At 35.8% G+C, this 13,160-nt stretch overlaps 1 protein-coding gene across 5 annotated transcripts in view; it reads right to left on the bottom strand.

Annotated features, from left to right (window-relative positions):
• Positions 1-570: 570 nt before the first annotated feature.
• LOC143247584 (epidermal growth factor-like protein 8) overlaps positions 571-13,160 on the bottom strand; it is a 35,094-nt gene continuing 22,504 nt past the window's right edge. For 3 of the 5 annotated variants that reach the window (XM_076495892.1, XM_076495895.1, XM_076495891.1), the window contains 5 exons: positions 10,208-10,303; positions 8,655-8,777; positions 4,887-4,966; positions 2,403-2,616; positions 571-1,050 (listed from right to left, as the gene is read on the bottom strand). In XM_076495892.1, coding sequence (XP_076352007.1) covers positions 1,034-1,050; positions 2,403-2,616; positions 4,887-4,966; positions 8,655-8,777; positions 10,208-10,303 — 530 coding nt within the window. In that variant the 3' untranslated portion in view covers positions 571-1,033. The remainder of the gene's footprint in view (positions 1,051-2,402; positions 2,617-4,886; positions 4,967-8,654; positions 8,778-10,207; positions 10,304-13,160) is intronic. The other 2 variants (XM_076495893.1, XM_076495894.1) reach the window with 2 other exon arrangements.

Below are 13,160 nucleotides of genomic sequence, written 5' to 3' on the forward strand. Positions count from 1 at the left end.
TCCTCGTATCACTTGCACGCATACATGAACCGAGGAAAAAAAAATTCTCAATCCATTTAAATTATCCAGTGACAAAATCTTTTCTCCTTGTATACGCTATAAAATATTCTTTGAAATCGAGCAGCATGGGTAACAGAATAAGGACAGCCTTAGCATTTGTTCTTATACCATTGTCCTCAAAAGGTTTTTTTTATATATATATATATGACAAGATATTAACAACACACCAGCTTAATAATGCATAAATGATTGAAGAATTTTGAAAAAAATATTTACAGGGCAAACTTGTTATTCTTAAAGGATAAAATAAAAAGTGTTCTCAGTGTTTTGTTTAAAACATAATCCAAATTCTTCTGTCAATGCGACATAAGAGAACCTATATGAATATTTCAAAATATATTAAACATGCAAGGTAATAAAATGGGATTTGAACTCAACCATATTTAGATGTAGGTTTTTTCCCCTTTTCTATTGTTTTTTCACTCTATTGACATTGGTGACCCTCGACTCCTCTGGACCGGATTTGAACCTGAACGTACAAGATACGAAAATAAACACACGTACACACAGTTAAAATGATACAACGTTAAAATTGTTTATTTGAAGTTAAGCACAAAGCTACACAACGGGCTATCTGTGCTCCGCCCACCATGTTTATAAACATGGATTCTAGCGTAATAAGTCCACATACATACCGCTGTACGATTGAGAGGCGACGTAAAACAATTGCCTCTCAAGCTAACTGGGATTTTTTTGGCAATTCTTTAATTATTTGCACATAATTCTGCTATTTTTATTGTTTTTTTATGAAGCTAAACCCAGTACTTCTCCAATTTTTTAGACATATGACAAGACGTTATTGAAGTCCATAATCTGGTGCGATAGTTCCCGATGTCCATCATTAGCCACCGCTAATAAAGTTTTGAAAAAGGCAGACATACAAAAAGACACAGTTTGTGTCAGTGACGATGAACAAGTGAAGCCATAGTTATAACACGTGCGATGGTCAAGATGAAACTGGAGGAGACGTCCATTAATGTTTGCAGGTACCTGTCAAAAAATAAGAAGCAGCCAAGTTTAGACATCAAAGATACATTTTTATATAGAGTGTTATCCACCCTTTATTAAGAACGATTTTTGTATATGCTACATTGTTTATACAGAGGGTTAATCGCATTTAAAAGGTGGGAAACATGGAAGCACCAGTAATAGTGTTAGTACCCATACAGTAGGCTCCTGAATAATTACCGACCACTGAACAGTTCAACGCAACCCTGGTCGCATTAATGCTGGAGACATACGTCACACAGTGTTCTGAGGACAGGTATCCGCTTAAAGAAATTATCAAACGATGCAGGAAAAAGCTGCATGATATTCTTAAAAGTAGGTACTGATAAATTCCCAGAACAGAGCATTAGAACAGCAACGGACCCCAAGTCATTCCAAAGCAACAGTCTCGTCCGCGAAATGAGGTACATGGTTGTAAAGGGCACCGAGCAGAACCCCAAATCATCACTGCGATTGAAGTTGGACGTATCTTTTGGTACTATCACTGAACGAGGATTAATATATCTTTGGTTTACTTAAATGTTATCTTGGAAGCGGATGACTGTGTAGAATGGAGGACCTTTGGAACGTCACCAAAATGTTGGTGTAAGACGCGTCTCACAACCTTTTTCAATAGCTCTGCTCTTTATAAATTGATCTATGGTGGACATCGGACTGAGGAACGATCGAAAAGGGAGAATTTCTTTTTTGAATTTCGCGCAAAGCTACACCAGGGCTGTATGCGCTAGCCATCTCTAAGTTGACAATGTAAGACTAGAGGGGAAGCAGCCAACTCTTGGACTACTATTTTACCAACGAATAGTGGAATTGACCGTCACATTATAACGCACCCACGGCTGAAATGGCGAGCATGTTTGGTGCTACAGGGATTCGAACCCTTGGATTGAAAAGGGAGGAAGTGTAGTTTCTGAACAGCGCAAGAATTTTGTTCTTATAAAATGAGATATTCTTATGTGGTAACCATTCTTCGTGCAGTGAACATAAGAGCTTTGAGAACTAAAATGCAACACATAATGATCAGTTTATTTTAACAATATCACACTTAAGTAAACCAAAACATGAAGAAAAAAATTACTTTAAGTCATTTATACGTTATTAATTAAATGCGTAATTTTAAATGTTATGTTCGCCATATGCAACAGCCACCGTTTTACCCTAAATAGGTTGTAAGAACAATGCGCATTTGAGACATATTTAATAAATAAAATCACTTATCCTGATTGCCATAGATTACACCACAAGGTGGCAGTAAGCGAGCATCTACGACGAAGAATTAAATCGTTTATCGTTGAAAACAAATACGTTCCATGAACACAATGTTAATATTCACTTACATTCTTCAAGTTTCTCTTCCAGTAAAGATATCTGCTCACTAAGCGAGTTGATTCGATCCCAAGGGGATCCGTACATGGAATCATAGTCTATTTCATGTGGCTTCAAGTTTGAAGACCCGACAATAACATTGGATTGACGACGAATGGACGAAAATATACTTGCTAATTGCTCTAGTTGGTTCTCAAGCTTTGTAATATTGTGTTTTTCTTGAATCTAACAAATCAAATAAAACTTTCTTTATCTTCGGTAAATTCTTCTAAACAGGTATTTGAATTTAACCGAGTTGGATGTTAAAAGATAACGCAGCTTATAATTATTCACGAAATTTAATATTAAGAACTAACACAGTTGATAATCACTGAGCGAGTTTAATGGTCGGAGTAAAATTATACGGGTGGTTGTCATTAACTGGATTTGATATCAGAGTAAATACACTTAGTGCTGGTTTGTATAATTAATGTTTGGAGGGTTAAATACAGTCAGAGATGGTCCATTGAGTTTAATGTTAGAAATGGATGCTTGGTGATAGTCGAAGTAAAAACATTTGATATTTCGTTAGGTTTCACGTTAGTATAGGAAAATGTAATTCACTGGTAGGAATAAACAGAGATGGCACTAATTCGTTGAGATGAAAGGTAGGAATAAACAGAGATGGTAGTAATTCGTTGAGTTGAAAGGTAGGAATAAACAGAGATGGTAGTAATTCGTTGAGTTGAAAGGTAGGAATAAACAGAGATGGTACTAATTCGTTGAGTTGAATGGTAGGAATAAACAGAGATGGTAGTAATTCGTTGAGTTGAATGGCAGGAATAAACAGAAATGGTACTAATTCGTTGAGTTGAAAGGTAGGAATAAACAGAGATGGCACTAATTCGTTGAGTTGAAAGGTAGGAATAAACAGAGATGATACTAATTCGTTGAGTTGAAAGGTAGGAATAAACAGAGATGGTAGTAATTCGTTGAGTTGAATGGTAAGAATAAACAGAGATGGTAGTAATTCGTTGAGTTGAATGGTAAGAATAAACAGAGATGGTAGTAATTCGTTGAGTTGAAAGGTAGGAATAAACAGAGATGGTACTAATTCGTTGAGTTGAAAGGTAGGAATAAACAGAGATGGTAGTAATTCGTTGAGTTGAAAGGTAGGAATAAACAGAGATGATACTAATTCGTTGAGTTGAAAGGTAGGAATAAACAGAGATGGTAGTAATTCGTTGAGTTGAATGGTAGGAATAAACAAAGATGGTAGTAATTCGTTGAGTTGAAAGGTAGGAATAAACAGAGATGGTACTAATTCGTTGAGTTGAATGGTAGGAATAAACAGAGATGGTACTAATTCGTTGAGTTGAATGGTAGGAATAAACAGCGATGGTACTAATTCGTTGAGTTGAATGGTAGGAATAAACAGAGATGGTACTAATTCGTTGAGTTGAAAGGTAGGAATAAACAGAGATGGTAGTAATTCGTTGAGTTGAAAGGTAGGAATAAACAGAGATGGTAGTAATTTGTTGAGTTGAACGGCAGGAATAAACAGAGGTGGTAGTAATTCGTTGAGTTGAACGGCAGGAATAAACAGAGGTGGTAGTAATTCGTTGAGTTGAATGGCAGGAATAAACAGAGATGGTACTAATTCGTTGAGTTGAAAGGTAGGAATAAACAGAGATGGTACTAATTCGTTGAGTTGAAAGGTAGGAATAAATAGAGATGGTAGTAATTCGTTGAGTTGAAAGGTAGGAATAAACAGAGATGATACTAATTCGTTGAGTTGAAAGGTAGGAATAAACAGAGATGGTAGTAATTCGTTGAGTTGAATGGTAGGAATAAACAAAGATGGTAGTAATTCGTTGAGTTGAAAGGTAGGAATAAACAGAGATGGTACTAATTCGTTGAGTTGAATGGTAGGAATAAACAGAGATGGTACTAATTCGTTGAGTTGAATGGTAGGAATAAACAGCGATGGTACTAATTCGTTGAGTTGAATGGTAGGAATAAACAGAGATGGTACTAATTCGTTGAGTTGAAAGGTAGGAATAAACAGAGATGGTAGTAATTCGTTGAGTTGAAAGGTAGGAATAAACAGAGATGGTAGTAATTTGTTGAGTTGAACGGCAGGAATAAATAGAGGTGGTAGTAATTCGTTGAGTTGAATGGCAGGAATAAACAGAGATGGTACTAATTCGTTGAGTTGAAAGGTAGGAATGAACAGAGATGGTACTAATTCGTTGAGTTGAAAGGTAGGAATAAACAGAGATGGTACTAATTCGTTGAGTTGCAAGGTAGGAATAAACAGAGATGGTACTAATTCGTTGAGTTGCAAGGTAGGAATAAACAGAGATGGTACTAATTCACTGAGTTTAATTTTAGAAGTAAGTAGAGCCAGTAGACAATCTGCAAGAACAAGAAAGAAGTAGGACGAAAAGAAACAGATATATCTGCACTACAAACAGAAAGGCAAATCATTACCTATATATATATATAATTCTGACCTTTTCCAAGTTCATGACCTTTTTTGCGAGTTCTTCGTATCCTCGAAGAAAATCTTGGTCAGGGAAACGATTCATGTTTACTACAGAAATAATAATAGTAACAGTTATTTTTAAATGTTGTTAATAGTATGTCGATATTGTATTGTTTATATAATTAATGATAGACGTGTTGAGTAGTCCGTGGTGACAAGAAAACCCACTTGTAGAGAAAATCATGTGTACAAACGGCTGATATGGGTAGAGAATGCATTCAATTACACAACCGTCTTCAAAGATGTGGTCAGCTACTGGCCAGTAACCCCTTTCTTTCTTTGTGAACCTGACGATGACCGACGTTTTTCCCTCCTCTCTTTGTGCCTTCTCTGCTCATACCAGCCGTTTTTAATTATATAAGACGTGTTGAGTAGCTTTTACAGAGGGCGCTATTGACGTCGTTGTTTACTGATCTAAACGAAGAAAGAGATTAAGGGATATTTGATACAAAGCAGAGTTGTCTTATCGGCCAAACGTTTGTCACACAAATCTCTTCGCAGTGTTTTCTCGTCACGTTATTTAATTTGAAATGTTCGGTATTAAATAACCTTTTGAGAGGGCGATGTTTGAACTAGAAGTCATGTATCGTTTTATGGACGCTATAAAATAACGGGATACTTCAGCTAACCAATCAGAAAACGAAGTTCACGTGGTGCAGAATTAATGAAGGGATCCTAATGAATAGCGTTACAGATTACATGCGGCAGTATTGACTACCTTAAGTGGTCGAAACTTAACAGAATATTGGTTTTTATTTATTTTACTGAGCGGAATTTTTAAGCAGAATAAATTCAGTGCTTGAAATACGTACATGCCAATAAGAATAATGCGTGATTAACATCAGTTAATACCGTTAAAATACGCGAATGGTCTTTCAATGTGGTTAATATTGAATTACCTTATTTTATTGCTAGACATTATTGACATACAAAACGATTACAACAGTTAAATAGCCTTTAGCGTTGGCCCCGGCATGGCCAGGTGGGTTAAGGCGTTCGACTCGTAATCCGAGGGTCGCGGGTTCGAATCCCCGTCGCACCAAACATGCTCGCCCTTTCAGCCGTGGGGGCGTTATAATGTGCGGTCAATCCCACTATTCGTTGGTAAAGGAGTAGCCCAAGAGTTGGCGGTGGGTGGTGATGACTAGCTGCCTTCCCTCTAGTCTTACACTGCTAAATTAGGGACGGCTAGCGCAGATAGCCCTTGAGTGGCTTTGCGAGAAATTAAAAGACAAACAAACAAACAAGACTGCGTTCTCTTGTCATCACTGCCCACTACCAGCTCTTGAACTACCCATTTACCAACTAATAGTGGGATTGACCGTCATACTATAACGTCCTCAGCATTAAAAGAGCGAGCATGTTTGGTTCGACGAGGATTGGAACCTGCGACCTTCGAGTCGAATGCCCTGATCACCTGGCCATGCCGAGTACTAGATGATCAAAATGGTGCATTTAGATTTTCAAAAATCTTTAATATTCCGCACAAAATGTCAGCTAAACATTGACATCAATAGGACCAAGCTGTCCTGGCCCGAACTCCCGAAATAACCCGACTGATGACCCGAAAGACCCTTCGACCATTTTCGGCTGACGTCAACTTGCCCAAAACATTTTACCCGCATCTGTCGCTCAGTCCACACCCCCGCTAAAATCTGCTGTGAATGTTCTCGTTTTTTATTTTTGTTGTTTTTCTAAATATTCTGAATAAATAAGCCACCATGGGGTCAAAGAAGGATAATGAAAGCAGCAAACTAAAAAGAAAAGTTGTTAGAGCCACAATAGAGGTGAAAAAAGATCTCATAGCGAAGTATGAGAGTGGTGTTCGTGTGTCTGACCTTGTTACACAGTTTAGTATGGCGGAGTCTACAGTCTGCACCATACTGAAAAATAAAGAGGTCATCAAAGTAGCTGATGTTGCAAAAGGAGTGACAGTGCTGACGAAACAAAGATCACAAACAATGGAAGAGGTAGAAAAACTGTTGTTGATTTGGGTAAACGAAAAACAGTTAGCTGGTGATAGCATTTCTGAGACCATCATTTGTGAGAAAGCAAAGCAGTTACATGCTGAACTGCTGAAAAACACCCCTGGAACAAGTGCTCATACAAGTGACGAGTTTAAGGCTAGTAGGGGGTGGTTTGAAAAATTTAGGAAGAGAAGTGGCATACATAGTGTGGTGAGACATGGGGAGGGTGCCAGGCAGAAACAAACCCCATTAGACAAGTTTTTAGTGAGAAATAGGTCCAGTGAGTCTCAAGCAGGTTATAGCAGTGCAATGAAACAGAAAAGAAAAAGAACCCCAGAAGAAGAGTTACCTGACGTTTTAATGGAAGGTGACTCCCCTTCCCAAACAATAATAACTCTCCTACTCTCCACGTTCCTCACCACCTTTCACTTACACCATCAGCTCTCCTCAGCACAGGTAAAGTGCAATTAAATTTTCATTTATTGTTTTTTTATTGTGTTTATAGTTTTTGTGGTTGACATGTAAGTATTATTATACAGGTATAAATAAGCAATATTTTTAATTAAAATGCTTCATAATGCGTAATTTTTGGAGGTCTGTAACGGATTAATTTAACTTACAGTATTTGTTATGGGAAAAATTGATTCGGTTTTCGAACAGCCTTCTGGAACGGATTAAGTTCGAGAATCGAGGTACCACTGTACTAGTTAATTGGATAATAGGGTGATCGGATGGGAGAGGTCAATGTATTATTATTAATGAAATATGGTCATACTGAACCATTGACACTATGGATGTACCTTAAGGATCAGTGCTCGAGCCCTTGCGTTGCATTATCTGTACTCGTTATAATAATAGGGGCAAAATTAGTTTGTTTGTTTTGAATTTCGCGCATGGTTATGTCTTCTTATCCAAGGAAGGATATTGACTTAATAGAAATGGTCCAAACGAAGGCTACTGGAGAGTTATCTTATGAGATGGGATAAGATATTTTAACTTGTTTTTTCTTGATAAAAGAAAGATAAGGGTTGACCTTGAAGTTTATGGGACTCTGATTTCTTTGTGACATATTCTGAAGATAAGAGGACGAGAGGACACAAGTTTGGGATATGGTTTTTGTTCGTTCATTTTAGAATTTCGCGTAAAGCTACACGAGGAATATTTGCGCTAGCCGTCCCTAATTTAGCAGTGTAAGATTAGAGGGAAGGCAAGTAGTCATCACCACCCACCGCCAACTTTTGGGTTACTCTTTTACCAACGAATAGTGGGATTAACCGTCACATTATAATGCCCTCGTGGTTGAAAGGAGGAACATGTTTGGTGTGACGGGGATTCGAACCCGTGACCCTTAGATTACGAGTCGAGTACCTGAACCACCTGGCCATGCCGGGCATTGGAGTATGGAAAAAGTAGGATAGACTCCAAGTAGGAATGCTTTGTTTTTATAAAGGGTATTCGACGTAAATACATCGGAGGACAACACTTGACAGCAGTTTGAAAGAGAAATATTTGATTTAGTGCAATCTAAAAGGTGAATTTAAATTTTTACTCTTTTCAAGGGTATAAGTGAAAGGACGACCTTGAAGGGTCAAATATCCATTTTGCTGTTTATGTTCAAAAATAATTGATGTAGGAAAACAGTACACATTATTTTTTTCTAAGAGTTATTGTCATATTTAAGCTCTTTTAGTAAGTTTACGGAGATAAAAACAATTGGTTTGTGAAAACGAGTCTGAACAGGTGCTGTTTTTTTGCTTATATTTACTCACATTTGCACGATTTGTTGTCCGACTGCAGAATAAATCCGTCATGACACTTACAACGATAACTTCCGAAGGTGTTGAGGCACTGGTGCTCACAGAAATCTTCGTCTTGACGACACTCGTTCACGTCTGTTCAAACAATCACACTTTTACGTTACTGTTACTAACACGTGTTCTTCTAGATTACGACAAATGACGTCATTCGCAGCCACTATGCAAGTGTTCAGACAAAAATAGGCTGCTGAGAACACTGTAATAAAATTACATAAATAGCATCTGGACTTCTGGTATAAATTCAGCTCTAATTTTGTACTGATATTCAAGATGGAATGTAGCTAGTCGACAACACTCACCTACAACTTTTTATCTATTTTTATCTTATCGAAAAATGGGATTTGACCAACACTATCACACCGTATCCACTGTCCCAAATGGAAAAGCACGTTTTTGCCGTAACGGGTCACGAACCATTAATTCTCAGACTTACAGATCGAGCATGTTAATCCTTAGGTCTCTCGTGGCCTACAAGCAAACGACGTCAAGATTTAAACTAATTATTTAAACTAATTATTTTGTCAACTTTTTTTTGCTGTTTCAACATATATATATATATATACACACAAAAATATACAGTTCACACATGTACGACAAATGCCACGTGATGATTACTTCATTATTTAGCCTAGAACAATTCAAAATTAAAATAGTGTAGACATGTATTAAAATATATATTTATATTAGTTTGTTATAACAACAACCCGGAACAAAAACAAATTAAACAAAAAACGCTGAATCAACTGAAAAGATCCCAGGGTACATTTTATAATCCCACATTGTAGCTTCTACCCTGGGATTTTTTCAGTTGATTCAGCGTTTTTTGATCACTTTGTTTTGTTTCGGTTTGTTTTTGAGTTATAAACAAACTAATATAATTAGTCAGAGGTTTGGATTTACTATTTTTAACGTAGTCCTTCCTTGTTATTTTTCTTATTTTACAATTTAACTTCATTAAAAAGTATTTATTTTCACTACGTACAGGGTGGCCCGTAAGTCCTTACCCATCCATATGCTATCATGTTATATTCAATTACGCATATATTATAATTTTTTTTCGAAAAAATATGGCCGATTTAAGCCCATTTACACTTGAAAATGTCTCACAGAACATGACGTCGCATAATATTATGCAGCGAGAATGAGGGATAGCACACAGATACACTAGATACATAAGATATATGGATGGGTAGGGACTTACGGGCCACCCTATATATATGTATATATATATTATTGCACACACCATACTAGCAAGATTGCAAAATATAGTTATTAACCCTTGTTTTGGTTTAAAAGCAATCTTCTGCTGAGTTTGTAATGTAGCTAATTTCTGATTTTTAAAGACTTTAAAATATATCTCCGTTTTCATCGTTTCGAACAAACCAAGAAATCAGAGAGTGTGTTAACTTTTGAACTTTATTCGCCCTAAAATGCTTTTGCAAAGGTTTTGTTTAGAGGGTACGATCTTTACCGAGTGTGACAAATATTTGGTTAATATAACTCACCTACTTCGCAAGTTCTGCCCATCCACCCTCTAGGACAAGTGCAATGATCTGGTTTGGTACACTTTCCTGAATTCTGACAGATTCGTGCGCAAACAGCTATGTGCGAAAGATTTCAAAGCAATAACAACAGATTAGATTGCTACCATCGAGAGAAGGTAGTCAAAGAAATACAGCATGGAAAACAGTGTGTGAATAGGCTTGTTTATTAAATTGTAGAATCCACTATATGAAAATTATATATCTTATAAAATTAGTCCACCTGGTGGGACAGCGGTAAGGTTTCGGATTTAGAATGCTATAATCATGGGTTCGATTCTTCTCGTTGGACACAACAAATATTTCGATGTGGCTTTGTTATAAGGAAACACACTTAAGAAATTAATTTAAAATTGAGGTCAGATCTATATCTTGTAATTTATCATACCTGTTTGATCTTTCGAAACAAGGCTTAATTTTATTACATCAACATGGGCCTAATAAGTCCAAACTAGACAATTAAAGGAAATAAGCATCAGATGCGTGTTAGCCGTGTTTATTTATTTTAACTACAAAACCTTAACTGTTCATCCATCTGTTACCCTTAAGGGACAGTCTACTATTCCAGGAACTACACGTTTATTTCCTTTTACTTCCGACTCTCATGACCTAATTAGCACATCAGTCACTTGCTTGGCTTTCTTCATCAGATCTTGCAGTTCTATTTTCTCCATTACGTTCAACGGTTTCGCGTTTTCCTTATATTTCACTGTTTTGCTTTATCTGTTATTTATAATGGTTTCGCTTTCACTTCTGTATTTGAGTGTTTCACTTTTTCTATTATATAACATGTTTTCTCATTTTCTTTTATGTCGGTTGATTTCACTTTCTGTGTTACATTCTATGCTGTATATCTTATTGTTTTAGTTTCTCCATTATATCTATTGGTTGAACTGTGTTATTCTTCAGGACTTCACTTTTTCTGTCATATAACATGGTTTCACTTTCTATGTTATAACGCTTTGTCTCACTTTATTATATCACTTCCTTTCACTTTATCGGCTATATCGTTTCATGGCATTTTCTCTGTTATATCACTTCGACTTACTTTATATGCTATATCCCTTGATTTCACTTTCTACGTATAACACTTAGTTTCGCTTTACCTGGTATAACGCTTCATGTCACTTTCTCTATGGTATGTTATGGTTTCATTTTTTACATTGTATCCAGTGGTTTCGCTTCATGTGTTTTATCATGTGGTTTCTTTTTCTGCTCATTATATCATGATGGTGGTGGTTCCATATGATCCACAATATTTAACAATCCATTCTACGTTAATGTCCTCATTCATTTTTCCTTTAACATGTTAAAATTTCATATCACGTACATATTAACCGTAAGCTTTTCTTTCCAATCATAGAAATGCTGCTCCTAATATATATATATATATATATACAGCTTTTTAGAAGTTTATAGTTATAACATTTCCCAAATAAATATCAACTACCATTCCTATTAAAACATGTATTTTATTTACAAGTGTTTTTTATTCACTGAAAAATTATTAAAACCTTAATTCTGTTGTTGTTTTTAACAATGCAAAGCGGAGAGATATCTAACTGTAGGCCCGACATGGCCAGGTGGTTAAAGCATTCAACATGTAATGTGAAGGTCGAACGTTCGAATCCCCGTCGCACTAAACATGCTCACCCTTTCAGCCGTGGGGGCGTTATAATATTACGGTCAATCCCACTATTTACTGGCATTCTTTCGAATATATATTTTTTCTACTGGAATTTTTCCAGATAAATATTTTTATTTCATTCATAAGTTGTTTTTTAAATAATTACCAATAGCCTTCGTAATTAAAATCGGACATATTGTGTCGAATACTCCATCTGTTGGCTCTTTGTTTCGTTTTTCTTGCACCAAAAGACATGTTTGTTTTCAAACCACGTTCTGTCTGTAACAATTCTAAGATCTTACCCGCTACTATATTTACCTTCGTTTAAAGTTGAGCGGATCTACAATTTAATGATTCTGTAATGCAGTTGAGGAACTGTAAAGCCTGTTATTAACTAGCAGGTTTAGTAAACTAAATTTTTACAAGTAAACAAAAAACTACAGACACAGATGTAAACTATAAACAGTTCTATGTGAGAAACATCGAGAAATATGTATCTTATATAAGTTTATATTTATATTAATGGTATAAATATAGATGTAGATAATATATCAATATAGATATATCTAATGCATAAATATATAATGTATTAACATATGCGTGCATAATGTATAAACATATGTGTGAGTGTATGTTTTCTTATAGCAAAGCCACATCAGGCTATCTACTGAATCCACCGACGGGAATCGAACCGCTGATTTTAGTGTTGTAACGCCGCAGACTTACTGCTGTACCAGTGGGGGGCAAACATATATGTATATAATGTATAAACATTCATGTGCATAATGTATAAGCATACATGTGCATAATGTATAAACATATACGTATACAATGTATAAATATAGATGTATTTAATGCATAAATACATGTGCATATAATGTAAATAATTAGTTTATGTTTATCTAAATGTTTAAATTTTTGCCTCCTGCCTAATGATCTTTTTATTTCTAAACAGTTAAACATGCTTATTATCGAAGTTAGTCTAAGGTAACAAGTTATCTGAGAGAAATTAAAAGAAATTTAAATTGGTGCAGAGAAATAATAAATATCCAGTAATTACGAAGCGATAATTTTTGTAAGTAGAAGCAATAAATCGTGTAAGTAGAAGCGATAAATCGTGTAAGTAGAAGCGATAAATCGTATAAGTAGAAGCGATAAATCGTATAAGTAGAAGCGATAAATCGTATAAGTTGAAGCGATAAATCGTGTAAGTAGAAGCGATAAATCGTGTAAGTAGAGCGATAAATCGTGTAAGTAGAAACGATAAATCATGTAAGTAGAGCTATAAAT

The sequence above is a fragment of the Tachypleus tridentatus genome, chromosome 3, assembly GCF_004210375.1.
Source record: "Tachypleus tridentatus isolate NWPU-2018 chromosome 3, ASM421037v1, whole genome shotgun sequence".
NCBI classification, from domain to species: Eukaryota; Metazoa; Arthropoda; class Merostomata; order Xiphosura; family Limulidae; genus Tachypleus; species Tachypleus tridentatus.